The following is a 20,671-nucleotide window of genomic DNA, read 5'->3' on the forward strand; positions in this document are numbered from 1 at the left end:
TTTATTTACCCCCTCTTTGATTGCTTTGATGCATTAATAGCAGGAGACTGGTTTTCAAGGAACTTTGCTCCCTTCCTAACCTGCCTCCTAGTCCTTTGGGAAGAGCGTGTGTGTGCGTGAGTGTGAAATCGCCGTCCCACCTCCCCGACCCCCCCCCTGCTCTTCCACCCTCCCCTTGCAACCTGTAGGCTGTGCAGTCCCTGCAGGCTTTTCTCCCTTTCCCCCCTTCTTCCCTCCCTCAACCCCCACCACCCACCCACCCCCCTTTTTTTTTTTCGCTCCTGCCGATCGCGGTGCGGATTCCCCGTTTCGAGGAGAAAAACAGCTGAAAGAAGGAGAAAAAGGGAAAAAAAACTAAACCAACCCGAAAGACAAAAAGCAAACCTAGACGCGTCCCCCTCTCCTAAGGCCAAAAGCAAAGCAGGAGGGTCTCGCACCCCAAGAATAAACCCCGGAGTGGGGCGCCTGCAAGTTGGGGCTGCGCTTTCCGCCTCTTTTCCTTTTTGATTTTTTAAATTTTAATTCTTTTTCGGCCCCCGAAGGGGCAAGCGGGAAGCAAGTGCCCCCCGCTCCCGGCAGGCCCCCGCGCCTCGTCCCGCAGCATCCCCGCTGCGATGCTGCTGCGGCTGCTGGTGCTGCTGGGCGCCTGCCCGGGGCTGTCGCGGTGCCTCGGCTCCTTCGTGCAGTGCGAGCCCTGCGACGGCAAAGCGCTGTCGCTCTGCCCGCCGCCGCCGCTGGGCTGCGAGCTGGTGAAGGAGCCGGGCTGTGGCTGCTGCCTGACCTGCGCCCTGCCCGCCGGGCAGCCCTGCGGCGTCTATACCGAGCGCTGCGCCCGCGGGCTGCGCTGCCTCCCGCGCCAGGGCGAGGAAAAGCCGCTGCACGCCCTGCTCCACGGCACCGCCGTCTGCCTCAGCGAGAAGAGCTACCGCGAGCAAGCGAAGGCCGGTGAGTGACCCCCTGCTGCTTCCAGCCTCATATTCACAGATGCTTTTCCGCCTTGCCGGCTCTTTTTCCTTCTTTCCGCCTGCTTTTTTCCACTCCACCACCATCTCCCGCCTGCACTTTCTCTCTTTCCGGGTGCTCTTCCATGCCACTCCGCTTGCTCTTCCGCCTTTCCAGCTCCCTTTCCATCTTTCCGCTCGTTTTTTTACTCCCTCCCGCTCGCTACTCTTCCCTGCCTCCCCCCACCTCCGGCTGCTCACCCATCCTTCCGGCGGCTTTTCCACCTTCCCAGGTGCTCTTCCATGCCCCCGCTTTTGCTTTTCTGCCTTCACGGCTACTTTTCCATCTTTCCGGCCGCTTTTCCATCCCCACCCTCCCCAGCTGCTCTTACATCGCCCCCTCCCCCGCCGTGTGCTTTTCTGCCTTCCCGTCTGCGCTTCCATTCTTCTGTTCCCCTCCACCACCAGCAGCTGCTTTTCTTTCTGGCTAATTCTACATCTTTTTGCCCGATTTTCCTCACACATGAGCACACCCCAGCTGCTCTTCCGTTTTTCCAGCTATTTCCCCATTTCTTCTCCTCCCCCTCCCCCCAGCAGCTTTTCCAAGCCCTCCGTTGCTTTTCCATCTTTTCTGGCTGTTTCTCCACCACCACCACTTCCCGTTATTGCTTTTCCACTCTCCCAGATACTTTTCCATCATTCCAACTGCTCTTCCACCTCCCGGTTGCTTTTTTGTCTTTTCAGCTGCTTCTCCACACACACACTCCCAGCTGCTTTTCCATCTTTGCATGTACTCTCTACCATCCTCCTATCTGTTCTTCCATGCCCCCCACTGCTTTTCCCAGCCTTCTTTCCCTCCGTGCCCTGGTTGAACCTCGTATTGCATCATCTCACAACCTCCCTTATCCTCCATCGTCACCTCTGGGTTGTCTCACCCCCAAAGGAAAGCTTTTCCCATTTCACAGATGCAACCTCTTAGTCACAGCTGCATCCCAGTCCTTCCCCAGTTGAATCCGTTACATCTTTTCCACATGCCTGTCTTCACCCTCCCCCTGACTCCTTTCTCTCACCACATCCTCCACCTTGCTGTAGGTTCTGAGCTGGTCTCTGAAGCTTGAGTTAGAGGGCAGGGCAGGACACTGTCTTGCAGCTGTCTGCCCCATCCCCAAAGTCCTCAGCCACCCACAGGTTTGTTTCTCAGCCTTCTGCTTTCTCCTTGCAGTCATTGCAGCCTTTTCCTTCTGGCTGCCTGCTGCTAGACATCTTTGTTGAGTTTTAGTGCAGGGAGGTGAAGAGAGCAGGTGCATTAGGGATGGGGAGTCTGCAGATGGAAAAAAATTATGGTGTTGCTAATAATCAGAAAGAAGAGGTTAAAAGCAAGCATGAAGGCTGGCATGGTAACACTAGTGCAAAGCCAAGCTTCTGAAATGTTTGCACCTTGCACATGACAAAAGCATGAGAGAAAGCACTCCTTCAGTTTGGCACTCATTTAACACCCATCTCTGGATCCTGCAGCTTGTGCACAGACACTTTCCATATATTCCTACAACTACATTTGTATTTCTGTCATGGCATGGAGGGGAGGCAGGGGGTGTCTGCACATTGAGGGGACTGGGGAACCCCTTGGCAAAAAAAAAAGGAGCCAGAAACAAGACCCCAACTTTGTTCTGGTCCTTGAAAAAGTAATTTTCACTTGTTAGCAGGCTTCTGCACAGGCTTCTACCACCTGACAGATCTTTCTGTGTGTAGACAGTGGTTGTGTTGCTATACTCCATCCTTCAGAACAAAATTACATTCCGTGTGTGTAACTTCCCCGCTCCCTCAAATGACAACAAATGGCCAAACTCCCTTAAAATCAGCCAGGAACAACAAAACTGGGCTTGAATTTCTGCAGGGGAGCTGGAAGGAGTGAGGGTTGTGAGGGTACCTGCACAGGGAGCGGAAGGTGGATCTGGGAGCCAGCCTTCCTGACATGGAGTCCTGGAAGCCAGGCAGTAACCCACTGGTTACTGGAGCTTTGAGAAATATCCCAGAGAGTGTCACCTCTGGTGTTTATTTACCCTGAGTGTGTGTACATGGCCAGGGGCAGGCAGTGTGGTCATAAAGGCAAAGCATTGCAGCTGAAACCCAGCAGCAGCTGGGAGAGCGGGACCAGTCCTCACGCCCATGGCAAGGGTGCCCTGTGAAGACCAAAAAAGCTTTGGTGGTTGGCTCTTAGCACAAATCTTGTTTTGCTCCACCTGCCTCCCTCATTCCAATGAAACTGGTCCTTTAGCAGGTGCTTTAGATTAAAACTGGCCAGTCTTCCTGCTTTTGGTTTTCTTCAGATGGAGAGCACCCATTGAGTGAAGGAGAGAGATAGGAAAGAGGTTACAGGTTTTTTGCAAAGCCATCCCTTTGGCTCTACTTGCAGTTCCAGTTTGGACTCCTCGAGTGCCGCAGGGGGCTCTTTTTGTTGGGTTTGTTCACAGGCAGGAGACAAGCCTGGATCAGATCTGTAGGCTGCTTCAAGAAGCTGCCGGAGACTGGTGGGCTCCTCTTGAGATTTGTGTGACTGCAAAAAAGAAATAAAAAATAAATCAGAAATTCCTGAGGATGGGAAAGGGGAAAAAACTCTCTTGGCATTTGACTGGTAGCATGTGAGAACAAAGTATATTTTCATAGGCATGTTTCTAAGCAACAGGACAAGGAAAGACATGAAGTTTGACTTGAACTCTCTGGCCTCTGCCAGTTTGGACGGCAGTGCAAGTACCGTGTGCCGGGAAAGCTGGCCTGGCCCTTCCATCTATCAATGACCAAAATTGGCCCTGAGCTGAGGAAGGATCAGCAGTGTGCAAAATAAACTATGTGACAGTGTTGGGGACTAGATCAAACTGCATTTCTGTCTATTCTGCTTGTGTGCTGGCCAAGTGTAAAATCACAGATGCTTTCCTCCTTATAGTTGAGGTGGAGATGCAACAAGGAGTATTGCAAGATCCTGAGGCTGGGAGGCTGAGCTTGGCTGTCTGTAGACCAGATATCTTGCTTAGGAACAAGGTGCTCCCAGGTACCATGCCTCAGTTTCCTCATCTGTAGGCTGAGCACAGCAGTACTGAAAAATGCTGGAGGTGCTGGGCAGAGTGTCCTCCTGATCTGCTGAGAGATCAGAAATAAAAGCAAGTGTGGGATTATAGGGCTTTGGTGAGGCTCATTTTAAGTAGATGGATGTGCAGGTACTGACAGGATGGTCCCTGAAGTCCTTTCTGGAGCAACAGTCAGACATCGTCTTTTACCAAAAGCCAAGCATTACAGCTGTAATTGACTGTTCCTGGTAAAAAAAACTTGAATGAGCTTCATTTATGGCACAGGCTGCAGGATTCTGGGTTTTCTCTGTTTTGTTTAGGTTTCCTTTGATATACACCATGTCTTTCCATTTTTCACCCCCATGCTCCTGCCAGACTTCCTCCTGCTGAGACAGCAAGATCAGGCCGAGCTCTGGGGATCGGAGGGCACAGATTGGAGCCTGCTGCCCTAAAAAGGCTCATGGAAAAACAAAGGTTGTCAAATATTTCCTTCTCCTCTCGCATTCCTGCTCTCTTTCTAGAAAGCGAGCAAGACTTGGCAAGTTTCCTTACGAAACCTTGAGCCAACGATAACCAGGAGGGGAAAGGGGGGAGGGTGGGGGTATGCAGAATTAGCCCTAAGAAAATTGTCTTTGCTGCGTCAGCTGGAACTGGGCGGAGGAGGAGCGCTGCCGAGCCCAAGTTTCCTGCAGCTCATGTTTGGTGCAGTCCTTTATCCTTCCCCGACATTCCTCCCCACCCTGTTTCTCTTTCCTGTCTCTTCTGCTCCCTGTTCAGGGCTGTGGGGATAAGCAATGGGGATGTGGTGGGGCAAGTGGGCAGCCCCATGCCAAGGTCCAGGGCAAGGGTGAGGGTTAGGGCAGGGATCATGGGAGCAGGGCACTTGGGACATGCCAGTATGCAAACATGTGTTGCTCTGGGAGGGATCTGGCTGGTGCTGAGCAGCAGGTCCTTTGTGTGAAGCAGCTTCTGAGCTGTCAAGGTGTGAGCTAGTAGCAACAGGCCTGCAAAGCTTCAGATCCAAACTGGGAAAATCTCCATTTTTCTTTTGATCTAAAGTTTTAACAACACTAATAATATATTAAAAAGAAAAAGGAAAAAAAAAAAAGAAAAGAAAACAAAAGAAAAAAAAAGTGAAATCCATCAGGTGCCAGTAAGAGAGCCAGGTTTCTGCGGTGTGTGCATATGGGGGAGGGAGGGATGGGGTGGTTCAAACAGGAAAGGAGGGGCCTTGGCTGGAAATATTTTTCGGCACCCTGGTTTCTAAAAGGAAGGAGCAAGAATATTAAGTAGTTGATACAAATGAAATTCCTGCCGGGTGCCAGCAGAGTTCACCGGAGAAAAGACGAGGCTCTGTGCATGCGTGCGTGCATGCATGAGCGATAGAGCTAGCCCTGAGCTGCCATGCCACGCTGTCAGCCCTGGACCCACTCCAGGTGAACAAAGGGAGCCCCTCCAGAGCCTGCGCCACCACAGCAGGGAACAGGGGCTGGCCTTAAATGGGAGCTTCCACAAACCAAAGAGATGCTGTGTGCCTTCTCACATCAATCTTTAAGTGCCAGCATCCTGTGCACAGATGACTGTCATGGCTTTGGTGTGTCAGTAGCGTGGGCACGGTTGTGTGTGGCGGAAAGTGTTGGCATAATTGCTAGGTGAAGTGTCCCATCAGGCTGGGAACAGAAGGGTATAAGAGCGTGGGTATGTTGTGCCAGCTTTGGGATAGCCCCTAGTTTCCTTTGGCCATGTAGTTTGGCACTCATGTCTCAGGGCATCTGTGGAGGAAGGAGAGGAGGAGATGCAGCGAGCAGGCGCTGGCTCGCAAGGAGCATGGTGCTCTGCTTCCTCCTAACGTCTGCTGGAAGTTTTACCCACGCTGAATCAAATGGCGTCACAGATGTAAGAGCAGCTGCAGGAGCTGTTACAGCAGTGGCAGTTCCCATCTCTCTTCACTCAAACTGAAAAAGCCTGGGAGCAGTCTGAGAAGGGGGATGGGAACCTCAGCCCCTCCAGGGCTCATCCTCCTCTACTCAGTGGGGCAAGTCGCTAAGAACAGTTGCAGCTTATTTCACCTGCACTAAGTCACACAGGAGATAAAAGGGCCCACAGTGCAGCAAGTCCTGCCCATGATTTTACCAAGCACTTAGTAATGCAAATTCAAGATCGGACATAAATAAAAGCAGAATTTGGCTGGAACACACCTGTCCCTCAATGTGGGCTGCAGTGCAGCAGGATTAACATGCACAAGAAAGATAATGCATGTGAGCATGCGTACACGGGTACCCATGTTCACATGCCCACGCACGCCGGCACAAAGATTCCATGTGTGCAAACACACACATGGAGCATTTTTGTCTCTGGGGGAAGAATGTTTTCCAGGCATCTCACACACAAACCTTGCTTAGGTGCAGTGGTGCTTACAACTGGCACATCAGTATTCTGCTGCCAAGATCAGATATTGGCACACAGACCAGCCTACCCCATCCTCCCACTGAGGGCTGAGAAATGAGGCACAGCAGGTGAGCATACTGAACAAGGGGAGGCAAGGAAGGAGAAAGACACAAGATACTCCTCCCAGCCAGCTGTGTGGATCCAAACTCACCTTCTGTGTTTAGAAGTGGGTTGTATTTTCTGGGTGGATTAAGTCTGCATTAGTTAAATACTCCTAAGACGTAGCCCAGTAAAGGTGTGGAGAGGGCAGCTGATCCTTCTTCCACACACATGGAGGGCAGTGGTGTCTGGTAGCATTGGTACTGGAGATGGCACCTGGGGCACTTAGTGTCCTGGGACCCTACAAACTTCTCTTTGTCTAGGCAGCAACAACTGGCCTTTGGAAAAGTGGGGAAGAAGAATTGAACTGGGAAAAGGTGGCAAATTTGCTGAAAAGTGTTAGGCTGAGGGCTGAAGAAACAACCTCCAGAACTGAGCATGAGAAAGAAGAAGCAAGACTTGAAAAAATGGTGCATGCAGAGGTCAAAGATGATCCAAAGAGTTTGGTCTGGATGAACTCACTGCCAACCAGTGTAACCACCTTGTCATTTGTAAGGTCATTTTGTTTTACAGGAGAAAAGATAAATCCTCAGGACAGGTGTAGCCAAAAGCACGGGGAAGAGAGAGAACCCTGGCCCATGTGCTGTGATCCTCTAAGACCTGGACCCCACAAGATTATTTAGAGATCTTCCATACTGCATCTTCGCAGGCCAATGTGCAGGGCTGCCTGCGGGTCACACAGCGGGGTAGCAGCTGTGCCAGTGCTTCTGGTCCCTGGGACTGCCCATTTGGGATCACTAGGCAGGAGTCATGCTTGATACCTTTGGATCATGTTGTATCCGGTGATGGAGTGAAAGTTCCCATCCTCTCACCGTTCAGCACCCACAAGACACTCTACTCCTTCAGATATGTAGCCAAGGCAACTCTCAGCAAGATGTTGCTTTTGAGGTGGCTCTTTGATGCTAGGGATCTGAGGGAGCCCCTTGGTGTTTATGTCAATTCACGGCTCTCAGTTAACTCTAGCAGAAGCCAGCATAATGTATTTGCAGAACTTTGGGATTCTTGGTGGTTTGATATGGGAAAATTTGCACTTAAGCCACCTCCCAGCATGCTTTGGTGGATATTCTGTCTGTTTGTGATGTCTCCAGGATGTGTGCGCTAACTGCCTGCCCATCAGTCCATGTCTTGTAACCATCAGCTGTGCTTGCAGGAAGGTCCAAGCTTCCCTGGCTGCAGAGAGACTCTGGACAACAGGCTGAACCTTGAGGAGGCACTCTTAATTTATGCCTGTGCAGTCAGTGGGCATTTCTTGCCTGTGTTTGCACAAACCTTTGCTCTCGCTATTGCCCTCATTCTCCAGACTCCTTTTGTTCCCATAAATTTTCCCCATGCCTCCACCTTCTTGGTATTGCCTCTTGCACACAAAATATAGAAATGGAGTGTCAGTACCACCCTCTGAGTAAATTGGCACATCTTTCCCTATTGGTGTGGCAGGACCTGATCCTGCAAGATTCTGAGCACCTTTTCTCTAGGCCCAGAGCATCACGGGCTTTCAGGCACCTAATCCCCTTCATGGGAGCCAGCTACCTCAGTCCTCACAGGACTGAGGCCAAAGCTGAAGACGTGGTTGGCTTCAGCAGGATTGGGAAACCCTTAGCAGCTGCCTGCCTCGAGGGCTGTTATTGCAGTTTGGTTTGTTTGCTTGTTGGTTGGACACAGCTGGCTCACTGATGGAGGTATGTTGATGGAGATAACTGATCTGGTTGCTGTTTAAGGGCAAGAAGGTAATCTTGGCAGATACTTAAGGAAATGATTCCCTAGCTAAACAGAGAGGGAATGTATCTTAAAGGTAACTCTGGGGGCAAAGTTGGCCACTAGTCACAATACATTTTTTAGAAAAATGGAAGAACTAATTTTATTTTTCTGAATTCAGATAGGATTCACCCTTGGAAGGCAAATCAACAGATACACCTATTATTCATGCTTAAGAAATCAGGTGTTATGCTTTGGGCTAATAATGAATAAGCCAGTGAACGACTTATGGAACCTGGCTTTTACTTTTTAATTTAAAGGAGGTACTGGAAAAGACAAAAAAAGAGTTTTGTTAGGGAGGGACTGCATGTTCAGCAGTCAATTACAGTGCTGCCACAGCCACATGTGTGTCTTAATACATCTTAATAACATCTAAACACAAAATGACATAACACTCACTTTGCTTTCACTTGTGAAGAAAGTGCTTTCCCGAAGAAATGGCAGAAATGAGATTTGGCCACATCATTTCATAACCATTTCAGTGTGTAGTTACTCAGTTTTGTAACAGCAAAAGCAGCTTGAGGCTACAGGAAAGCAACAAAGTGCAACCGGGACTTTGTCAATCCAGAAAGGCTCTAGACCTATGGCAAAGGATGATCATCTAGCTTTCTTGGAATTTCATGCCCCAGAAAGGAGGTCTGTACCCTTTGCTCCATCAAGGGACCTGTGATAATTTTTTAACATTGGAAAACATCTTTGCTTCATGTTGGACCAAAAGGAATTTGTCAGTGGTACAGTGCAGGGAGGTAAATGGGTAGGAAAAGCAAGAGTCTCCCGTTAGGATCAAGCTTGGACAAGTTTCTGCTTGCAGTATTGTCAGTGTGAACCCCAAAATTTTGATACTTTTTTGTGGTACTGCTTGGGTAGGCTGGGAGATTAAATAATGACTAGGCCATATGAAGGCTTCCTGAAAGAAGGAACCATTAACCATTAAGAAATGAGAAGAGAGTCCTGAGGGCAGAGGTGGGAATCTCATCACTCAGAGCTCATAAAAGTCAGATCTGACAGTACATGTGACAGTGTGTCATCAGGTGCTGACACAGAGTTGAGCAGTAGATGATCTCACATATCTTTTTTATCTGGTTTAAGACAGGACTGTGAAAGTGAGTCTGAAGGCCTAGAAATTAATCCAGGCCAGGCTGGAGGTTGCAATCACAGCTGCATGCCTGAATTACTTGTGGTGTTGGACTAGTTCTCATTCAGCACCTGACACAGGTGCATCTCCAGACTCCACCTGATGTGCCTTCACCTCTCTTTGGGCTTCCAAAGAGTTTGGTTTTCTTGACTCTTCCAGTTACTGGCAGACAGAGACTCTCAATAGCTTAAGTCAGGATGGATCTTGTGATGGAGACAACCAGCCTCCAGTGAAAGCAGCCTCTTCCAGATTCAGTTCTAGTAGGCCAGTTATAAAAGCTTCTGCTCAGCATAAAACTACATCAGATTTAAAATTCTGTCCAAAAGTTGAAAGCCACTTTGATCCATAAGCAAGCCAGGGAGTTTACTGCCAGTTACAGTGGTTGCATCTCTGGTAGAACATCCTCTTGTCTAGGTAATCTCCTTTAATGCGGATGTTTCCTCTTAATTGCACATTATTCTCAGGGTAAAATGCTACAATATCCACGGTGACATCTAAGTTTTTGATGGCTGCCAGCAACACCTTTCCTTCTTACGTCTCTCTTTCTAAGGTCTTTTTAGCATCTGGCTCTACTGTGGCTCTACTGTGATCACATATGTATTTCAGTGACCAAAAGAGTATCAGCATCCTGGCAAACATCTTGCTTTCAAGTCCAGGTTTCTTGACATCTCATGTACATTGCCGCCTACATTCAACTGAGTTTTGGAAACCCACCCCACAAAGTCCAAGGGGGCAAATTTACCTGCTCTTCCTCGCAGAGATGTTTCCTGTCTGCTACTGAGCTACCTCCATCTGAAAAGGTCCTCCTTGTCACTCTTATTTCTCACACAATACTGAGAGTTAATGGTTTCTACTAGGCTTCTTTTCCAACCCATCACACCCCTTTATTTTCATTCATAAGACCGGAAAGTATGTTTGTTTTCTAGGAAGGGTTTTCTTCTCATTTTGTCACGGATAAACCCCAGGGAGAAATTCTGACAAAAATTAAATTATGCTTGTTGGGAGCTGCTTTAGATTTTCCTCCCTTTTATTGTCAGTTAGGCAGAGACTGCCATGCAGCCTTCTTCCTTGAGTCCTCCTGTGCTCTTCTTTGCTCTCAGTTCCTTGACTTCCCAGCGGGTTTTTGCTGTCTTTATTACAACTGATGGAATCCGCCACTAGGGCGGCTTTGACAGAAAAGATGCAAGAAAGACTGACTACTTTACAGGAAAGAAAATTATGTTTTCATCACTGTAATATTGAAAGATGATTCATTTAGATGTGTCTGGGTCATCAATTCAGCTCCCAGCTTCTTCTGCAGCTTTAGCATATGGAATGGGGAATGTGTGTAGTGTTCACATAATATGAAGGAAATACATTTTATCTTTCTATCATCAGTGCATCAGCAACAGGAACTTCTTGATGTAAATCTAACCCTGAAATACTTCTTTCTTCTCCACTTGTCTGTTCAGTTCCTTGGAAGATAACCTTGTTCAGGAAATGTCAGGCTGATACAAGCAGCTATCTAGAAACAGAGTGCCTGCAGTTTTTCAAGATGGCTCATGTCAGCATCATGTAATTGTATTGGATGGATGTTTGCTCATCATTTTACCAGAGGGAGAAGCTCTGGAAAGTTTCCCAACTCTTTTACTGGGTAGACATACTGGGTTCCTTTTGCACCAAAATGGTTGTTGCTAGGCACCTCACGTCTTTGGCCACACTGCCTGTCCACCAAAGTCTCAGACCTTCACCTGCATATGCATTCCTAGCTTCTAAGCTTCTGTGGAGAACTGTTCATAGCCAGATTTAGGAGCTCTCTGGAAGGAGACAGCTCAAAGACAACAGTGAGGTGCAGTCCTTGCTTGTACATACCAGGTCAGAACAAGCCCAGCCCTCCATCTGACACCCAAGCTTGTCTCTTCCAGCATAGCATAGATGCTTGGAGCCTGCTGAACTAACAGCTAGCAGTATGTAAGGAGGGAGCTTACATTATGGAGCTTCCCATCTCTAAACCTGCTTTTCTCATTGCTCTAGAGAGTGGCTCCCAGGGAGTTTTATTTTGTGGCTGCAGCAAAGAAGGGCAGCTCAGGAAAGTATCATTTGGCGTGCAGCAACACAGATCCTTCCATACAGTTCAAGTTCCCACAGCTGTACCTCTCCCACCTCCGCAGCACTTGCTGGCACTGCGGAGAAGTGGTGTTGACCCAGAGATCAGTTCCTACAGATAGGCTTTGTGCTTCCAGAGCAGACCAAAACATGAGCTGGTTCCCTTGAGAGCTCCCTTCCCACATGGTGAGCTGCATTTCTCCCCTATCCAGCTCTTTATGAGGACACTGAGGTCATCAGGACAATGATCTCCCTTTCCCATGAATCCTATGTGAACCTGGGGGCCCCCCAAGCACCTGATATTCACGCTCTGCCGGTGAGCCCAGGCTGATGCAGCAGAATCTGCATCTGCAGGTTTCTGCTGAGGAGACAAAAATCTCCTGAGAAAGAGCAGGTCTTCCAGGCTAGTTCAGCAAAGCCCAAACAATAACTAAAAATAAAAGGCCACAATATAGCACATCCCTCTGCCATCCCTCCCTGCTTTCCAAGGGTCTTCAGGTATTCCTGTGCTGTTCTCAAGCATCCCTACTGCACCTTGGCTTAATAAAATGGAGATAAAGTCTTAAACTAGAGTTGAATACTTCCAGTCGTCTGGCTGCTTTTCCATCTCTCTGAGATTGGTCTCACTGATCCCTACTCTTCTCTTCAAAGATGCCTCTGTGGGACAAGAGAATGAGGTCCCAGCAATTTTTGCCATGCTGTCACAGGGATTTGAGGTGCTGGGATACCTTAGAGCTCTTGTCCTAATGTTTGTGTGGCTTTTGGCCACGGACTCTGATCTTGGTCTTTGATAGAGGATTGGGCATGATGGGGCACGGTGGGTGCTTTTGTGGGTGCTCCACAATGCTTTGGCTGCTAAAGACTTCCATCTACAGTCTGCAAATCACAAAAGTGATTTGCTGCCTTCAGCAGCTGTTAAGGTACCTAATTGCCAGTGATGGAAAGAGGGTCTGGTTTTTCTTAGCATTGCTCCTGTGCCTGTAAAACAGTTTGGCACTGCCACCCCCGAGACCTGTGTCACAAATTGCAAGGGGACAATACTGAAGAGGTGATGAGATTTATCTTTCTTAATTTCAGACCTTTGGAGTTCTAAGTGAGACCACTGGAGTCACGGGAGGAGAAACTGGAGCCTCCAGAGATATGTTGTTCCACCCTAAAATCAGCACCCAAGCCAAATGATGAGGCTGGCCACAGTTTGGAGGGTGCAGCATCTCTGTAATGACTTAGATATGGAGTTGAGCCATCCAACGAATCCTCAACACCTCTGTGTTAGCAGATGGGCGTTATTTGACACAGATCTGTTGTAAATGCCTGTTGTGCATTGCTGGGACACAGGGTAGGTGGGGTGGCAGTCCAAGCAAGGTTGATGTTTTTCCATCTTTCTCAGTGTGTGGTGTCTCCTTTCAGTGCAGGCATCACAGGCATTCTCTCTTGCCAGGCCCCATCAGACCAGCCACGCTGGCCTGCCGCAAAAGCACAAAAGTTCGTCGAAAGTCCAAGGCACATTGCAGCTGGCTCTCCATCAGCCAACGCCCTGGGCTAGCAAGGGGACTGGCCAGAACCTACATCCCTGGCCCTGGCTGCTTCTCTGCTGGTGGGTGCCAGACAGCCTTGGGCTGGGCGGCTGCCTGAGATCACTGCCTGACTTCACCGGGGTGGTGGTTCAGCGCAGTGACCCCAGCCCTGGGCATTGCGCCGGAGCCGGCTCCACTGCCCGGCCCCGTAGGTCTGTGATGAGGGGCTGAGGGTCATTTAGCACCACACTGGGGGTTATGTCTGCAATGGGAACATAAATGAGCTGTTCTTCGTTAGGGCAGTGAAAGCTCCGTTCTGTCTGGACTGATCCCAGTGGCCTCCAGGGAGCTCAGGAATGCTTTTTTCTTTAGCTGTGCTATCCATCTCCCAAAGGGTGAGAGATGAGATGACCCTCCTCACTCTGCATCCCTTCCCTGCCTGCAGTTGGGGAATGCAAACACAGCGGCTGTCCCTGTCTGCTGTAAAGGAGGGAGGGATTTTGATTTTCCCATCATGGTCACACGTGCAAGTCCAGGCTGAGGAGGAACTGCATATCCCAGGAGCATAGGTCAGGCACATCCCTCTTCTCTGGAGTGTGGGCACAAGTGAGGAGGGCAACTTGGGGAAATGAGCAATGGAGTTTTTACCAGCCAGGGACCTGAGCACAGAATCCCTGTATAAGACCCAATCTGAAGAAAATTAGGTATATTTCTAACATGGTTTGCAAGTACAAAAACTATTTTCAGGAACACCACCAACATTCCTCCTCTCCTAGCCACAAAGAGCTTAGGGAAGCTGCTTTGGGTTGTCCAGCAAGAGCTTGTGCCATAAAGGATGGGGGAGGAAGGACAAATGGGAGGATCTTGTCCGTTCAGCAGGTACAGGGAAGAAGACAAACAATGATCTCAGCAGTCATTGCCTCTGTCTGTGTCTGTGAAGTCCAGCAGGAAGTCCTAAGAAGCCAGCTCAGGGCTGGACAGATAATGGAGCTGCCATAGATAGGAGTCTGCAGCTGCTTGTGCTGGGGAGCTTTTGTTATGGGTGAAGCTCAGAGGGAGTGAGTGGATCTGGCTCTGATTAGTGCTCCAGGGTCCCAGTCGATGGGAACTGCAGAAAAATGCCTTCCTCTCTTCTCTAGCTTCACCCTTAATTTTTTCCCTTCTGCATGGCCAGCATTGGCTGCCTAGGTGTCTGATCCCACAGTGTTGTTCCTCCTCCAAAAAGAAAGTCAGGGTGTCAGAAATCACCCAGCTGGGTTTGGAAAATGCCACATTGTTGCAAGTGGCAGTGGGATAGAAGCCGGAGTTCTCCAAAAACTGCTGCCACCAGGGCCCAAAATCACAAGGAGCCTTTTGGAAAAGCAGGGCCAGGGTTGGGGGGGTGTCACTCAGTGAAGTCCTGCAGCTGAGGATATTCCCTTCACTGGAATACTGGGAAGTGGCCATTCATCCTGGAGCTAAATCCTTCCCTGGTGGAGAGCAGAGGCATTGCACAGTGTTGCTCTGCACTGTTCAGTTGAAGTTTGCTGTTCTGTAAGCAGCGATGGTTCAGCCCTGGGCAATGTAAGCCTTCATTTCCATCTTACAACATCTTGCACCTCTGAACAGAAGTAGCTGAGTTTGGGGGCAAAGGAAGGACTGGCAACTTGTCAAGGTCTCAGTGACAGTTGCTATCGTTCCAACGCTAGGTGTTTAATTGCGATCCTCATTAATTCTTTCTCCAACACCTCTAAGGGTATTGATGAAAAAATTATTTGTGCACCTCGCTGCATAGGTGGTGTATTATGCTAGTGCTCGTGCTGTAAATAATAATGGTAATGATAATAATCAAAAGGGCTGTTTAGCAAGGTTGTGCTATGGTTGTGCTTGTCCTTAGGTGCATGTGGCTTGTTTTGGGGCGTACGCACAGGACAGCAAGTCCCTTAGCAGTGGGCTGTGGATGTTAACACACATGGATCATTAGCAGCAGCGGTCAGTGGATACTTTTCCTACCTTCCTGCCAAAAACCATTGAAAATGTGTTCTGAAAATTCAAGCCTTCTAGCCATTTGGAACAAGTTTCCTGCTCCTCTCTGTAACATCATCAAGCAGGGAGGTGGTGTTCCCACACGCCCTGCGCCCACATACGAACACACTCACACGCCCTGTGGGGACCTCACACGTGTCCAAAACATCTGGAGCACAGAAGCACCCAGACTGAATTCTGGGCCAGGTGCAGGAAGGTGCACAGGCTGCCCTGGGTGACGTCTGTCCAGGTCAGCAGGCAGCTGGGCAGGAGCAATTTGCAGCTCTGCAGAAAGGGTGCCTGGTATTTTGCTTCTCTGTGTCTCTTCTGAAGGGGCAGGGTGAAAGGGTTGGAAAAGGCTCCTGCTAGGGAGCAGGGAAAGAGCACTAAGCCATTAGTCCCAGGGCAGAGGACAGTGCATGCTCTGCTGTGGATATCTCAGGGCTCATAAGAGCCTCCAAGAATTAGGACATTAACAATTAAGTCCTGGTTGACTTGTGAGAGGACTATCTCCCTCTCTCCCTGGGTCTCCAGACATGAAGCTATGGATTAGTTTTGAGTTGAGTTCAGTCTGCTGCGTTGGCTGTGGGGTCAACATCCCCCTTGAGGTGTCTACAGCCCAGGTCTCCACTCCAGGATAATCACACAACTTTGTCTTAACCAGCAAACTCATTCTCCTGTGTTCCTCTGAGCCTGGGACCTTTGCTGAGAGGTTACCTTCTCCTGAGGAGGGAGGAGAACGGATGGAGATGTGAAAGCCACCCACCTCCTGCTTTCCACTGTGCCTTGGCTGGGTAGACAGTGAACAGGGCCTTCCTGCCTGTGCCTTGTGCCCATAGCTGAAATACAGAGGTGAAGCATGTTCTGCCTCTGAAAAGAGCTACCTGCCTGAAACCCAATCACTAGGTTGGCACGGCAGATGGGAGTAGGCAGGAAGGGGTTGTGCAGCGGGCCAGATCCTAACAGCAAGGGAGGAAGAATTCCAGCCTCCTTCCTGAGTTCCAGACAGGCGCTATTAGGACTCATTCGGGGAAATAAGGCGTTGGTCCTGCTATGTCTCCTCAGGAGCAGAGGTGCACTGGTGCCAGTGCTGTCTGCCATGAACCAATCTGGAGCGGCAAATAGAGGTTAAAAAATGAGCTGGTGGGTGAAGATGGACTGGTGAATCCAGGGGCAGGAGCTCTGGAGATACTGCCATGGGTGTCTGGTTCTGGATGCAGGGAGTGGGTGGCTGCAGGTTAGTGTGGATGAGCCAGCCAGGAGGTGAAGTTAGGGACTGTGTAGGTGATGTGTGCCCTGACTCTGCCTTTCTCTCTCCCGTTGGCACCAGGAAGGTAACTCACCAGTTGCCCAGAGCTTGTCAAGAGTTTGTGTGTCAGAGACCTCTGCCCTTCAGTTTGTCAAAATTGGCTTATTAGTATCAAACTAGGAAATAGATGAGTGTATGAACGGGGACTTCATCACCCTTGCTTGCTGAAGGAAATTAGGCTATTAAAAACATTAGAGGGTAGAGGAAAGGGATCCCTCCAAGGTATCCATGGGTTCTCACTGGGAAATACAGACCCAAAGTAGACACCATTGCTGAGCAGCAGATGGAGAAGTCCCACTGCAGCCATCCCTTGTTGTACTACCACTTGAGCAGAGACCTGCATGTGCCAAGATGATGAAGGGAGTCAAGTTCCAGGTGTTTTTTTCAGCCCTGTAGGAGACACTGGACTTAGGCTGGAAGCTGGGCAGCTTTCAGTGCATGCCATCCCTTGAGTTCCTCTGTAGAGTACTGGGCTCCTGTGGCTCCCATCTTCCCTTGCTGAAAAGGCTCTGTGTTAGTCCCCATCTCCCAGTCCACTCTGGATGCCTGGCAGCTTGCAGGAAGCAGAGGAGCAAGGTATTTGCAGAGGCTGAAGCTACTGACTATGAGCAGGCTTAGCTGCTGCAAACATCCATTGCACTGTGAGTCCTGGGGTCTGGACATCTTGTGCTGTTTTTCTGTCTTAATCCTTGCTGCCTTGTCCCATTTGTTTGTTATTTTAGGTTTGCCCATGTGGCTGTGCCACTCATATTTGTTATTGCAGAGGTAATGAGCTGTGCCTCTCATGTTATTGTAGGGTCGACTGTGCTGGTGTGATCGTTCCTCTCCCCTTAATTACTGCAGGGCAGCCCAGGGAGGTGCCCTGGCTCTGCCTTGTCTGGCCCTGGCAGTAGTGCCAGAGGGAATTCCTGGGACAGATCACAGTGTGCTTCATTGCCATGGAGGGGTTTAGTCACCGTGGATTTCTCTGGTCTCCTTTTGGACCTCCAACTGCCACAACATCTTTGTGGCAAAAGATGCTCCTCTGTTGCACCTTGTACAGTATCATTTCCTCAGGGACAAGATCACTCCCAATTTAATCAATTTCTTCTCTATGCCTTGCCTGTCATTTGCTTATAAAAGGGGAGCCCCAGCCTTCAGGGGCCTTTGAGACCTGCAGCAAGTTAAAAATGCCAAACATAGGAGTCTCATCGGACAAAATGACAAGAGAATCCCATCCTTGGGATACATGCAAGTCTCAGGGATGGTGCATGGGGTTATGTACATTGCTGTGGGCAGTGAGGAGGGTGCTGACCCAGCTCTGTTCTTGCGGAAAGAGGGGAGGAAAAGGCTGCTTTAATAAATGCGTGGTTGTGGAAAACTTTCCAGATTTGCAGGGAGGGAATAGGTCCATCTTGGCAAAGGGGAAGAGGAGACTGGTAGCCATGGCAGGCTTGGGAGCCCAGCAACCACCCTGTGCCCCCAACCACCTTCACGGCCACCCAACGGGGAAAGCGTGTGACAGGCTGGTGCTGCCATCTGCTGCTGAGCAGCACATTCATCTGTCCCTCCTCGCCGGGTGTGCCCAAGGCACCCTAGGCAGAGTGGTGGGGCAGAGCCATCTTCCTTCCCCCGCGCATAAATCTGGGCTCCAGGGAGTAGGCAGTCTTCAGGGAGACTCCTGTGCGCCTTGTTAAGGGGGTGTGTTGCATTTACTATTTTCATCTTGAGCCTTTTTCCTTTGCCCTAACAGTGATGTCGTGAGGAGGGGCAAAATGAGGGCCCTGCTATCTTCACCACAGGGTTGCAGGAGGGGATGAGCCAATTTCAGTGGCATTGCAGTTGCTGGAGACACTGTGCAGTGAGGGATTTCAGCCACTTTGATGTTTTTTCTCCCATTGTGTGGGTTTCCCCATGACTGCCAGCTGACCCCAGAACAAACCTTGTATGAGCACAGTGCTGCTGGGAACCAGGAACTGGGAGACCAGGAGCCTCAGGAACCTTAAACTCTTGTCAAATTTGGTCCAGAAATAACGCTTTTTTTCACTGTGGTGGCTGTACTAAATGTCACAAGTCATCTAAGTTTAGACTGTCACCAGCTCTCCTATATATAACTGTGCAGGGCTCCTGACTGCATCCTGCTGGCACAGGTCACACTGGGGCAATCTGGGGGGTGTATAGGAAGGTGGCTGCCATGGGGAGAGACTAAATCCACTCCTCCCTTGCCATTGGCACCATCAGTGACAACTACAGTCAGGCAGCACCACTTGGCAGCTTGACAGCAGGATTTTCTGACTGCTTGGTAAGTGCCAGTGGGCAGAGTCTGGTTCAGTCTCATGTGTATGGAACTGTGGGGTAAGGACCCTGGAGATCCTGGCACTTGTCAGCCACATCTCCAATATCACTGCCAAAACGTCTGCTCAGCCACGTGGTGGCTTGACTGTGTGATTGACCCTGACTTTGGAATTATCTCATCTTTGAGCATCCCTGGATTTTGCTCTTTCATCTGCAAGGTGGCATGGGGTGTGAATTTGTCACTTAATACTAATGAGGGGCTTCTCTCACATTTTGTGTGTTGTCCTTTCTGGGCTTGTGATAACCCTACAACCAGTCCTTTTCCACTGACACCCTGCAAGCAATTGTGGCCTTGTATACAGGAGCCCATCCTGACTCCAAAAACCCTCTGTGCCCTCAGACACTTTCCTGCCCTGAGCTTAGGGGTCACACGAAAGCCAAGTCAAGTCCCACACCATGGCAATAAAGTCAGGGCTGTATGCAGCAGTTAGGAATAGGTTTTGATTATTTGTTTCCATCGTGCCTGGTGCAAAAACGTTCTCTGGGGTTGGGCAGGAGGCTCACCATGCAAAAGCAAGCCCCAGCCAGATCATGAAGACCTCATGGTTTGGTGTCTCTTCCTTTCCAGAACGGGAGTCCCGAGAACATGAGGAGCCAACCACATCAGAGATGACAGAGGAGACCTATCCACCTAAGGCCTACCGGCCCAAGCACGGGCGCCTCTCCGAGCTGAAGGCTGAGGCCCTGAAGAAGGACCGCCGGAAGAAGCTGACCCTGGCCAAATTCGTGGGCATAGCGGAGAACACAGCGCACCCCCGCGTCGTCATCCCTGAGCTCCGGCAAGAGTTTGAGCTGGTGGGTGCCTTCGCTTTCCCTCCGCAGGGCTCCTATGGGCAGGGGGCTGCAGGAGGGCTTTGCTGCCCTGGGGAGTGTGTGCTAGTGAGGGGAGAGCAGGGCACCTGTGGGTGTCTGTGGCTGGAAGCTTGCTGCAGGGTGCTCCTATTCTCATGCTCCTTCTTCTCCCTGCTTGCAGGGCCCCTGCCGCAGGCACATGGAGGCATCCCTGCAGGAGCTCAAGAGCAGCCAGCGGATGGTCCCCCGTGCTGTCCACCTCCCCAACTGTGACCGAAAGGGCTTCTACAAGAGGAAGCAGGTAAGAAAGATGCTTTCCAAGCCAGGGGAGGTCCACTGCCCTGGATGGAAATGATGGAGGTTTTTCCTCTGCTGGGCTGGTGGGGGGGTTGGTCTGAGCATTTCTGGGCAGAGTTGGTGGTGGGTGGCCTTGCTGGTGGCTCTGAGTGCCATCTGGCTTGAGGTGAGCATCCTGAACAAGCTGCTGTGGGAAAAAGGTTCAGGGAACTTGAGCTGGGGTAGCAGAGGGATGCAGATGTGCTGAAAGCAAAGAGCAGGAGCTAGGTCCTACTCAGAGAATTGCATCACTGGGGTTAAAGGGGTAAAGCAGAGGGCTGATCCTGATTGCCAGCTCAAGGCAGTCATGTGGCAGCTGGTGGTCATCTCCTGATCTCTGCCCTTGGGTGTCTCCCCAGTGCAAGCCCTCCCGAGGCCGGAAGCGTGGGTTGTGTTGGTGTGTGGACAAATATGGCATGAAGCTGCCAGGGACTGACTACCTGAGTGGAGACCTGCAGTGCCACGCATTTGACAGCAGCAATGTGGAGTGAAGTTGCATCCCCTCCCTCTGCCCCATCACTACCTACCCAGGCTCCCTTCCACCCTCCCCTCCACACCTCCCTGTGCCCCGGGACTCCGATTCCTTTCATCTCATGTAAGAAGAAAAAAAGAAAGGAAAAGAAAAAAGAGAAAGGAAGGAAACGGGAAAAAACAGAAATGGAAAAGAAAGAAGATAAATAAAGAAAGGAAAAGCAAAAAGTAACAGAAGGAAAAAGAAAGCAAAAAATTAAAAGGGAAAAGAAAGAAGAAAAAAGAAAAGAAGGAAAGGAAAATTTAAAAAAATAAGAGAAAAGAGGAAAAAGAAAAGGAAAAGAAAAAAGATAAAAGAAAGGAAAAGGGAAAAGAAAGAAGAAAAAGAA

The 20,671-nt window shown here is 49.9% G+C and overlaps 1 protein-coding gene across 1 annotated transcript; it reads left to right on the top strand.

Annotated features, from left to right (window-relative positions):
• Positions 1-268: 268 nt before the first annotated feature.
• On the top strand, positions 269-20,595 carry IGFBP5 (insulin like growth factor binding protein 5). The gene is made up of 4 exons (XM_009911110.2): positions 269-945; positions 19,252-19,478; positions 19,657-19,776; positions 20,171-20,595. Exons 1-4 carry the CDS (start codon positions 615-617, stop codon positions 20,300-20,302), a joined length of 810 nt encoding a protein of 269 aa, XP_009909412.1. The 5' UTR covers positions 269-614; the 3' UTR covers positions 20,303-20,595.
• The last annotated feature ends 76 nt before the right edge of the window (positions 20,596-20,671 follow it).

This window comes from Dryobates pubescens, chromosome 2 (assembly GCF_014839835.1).
Source record: "Dryobates pubescens isolate bDryPub1 chromosome 2, bDryPub1.pri, whole genome shotgun sequence".
NCBI classification, from domain to species: domain Eukaryota; kingdom Metazoa; phylum Chordata; class Aves; order Piciformes; family Picidae; genus Dryobates; species Dryobates pubescens.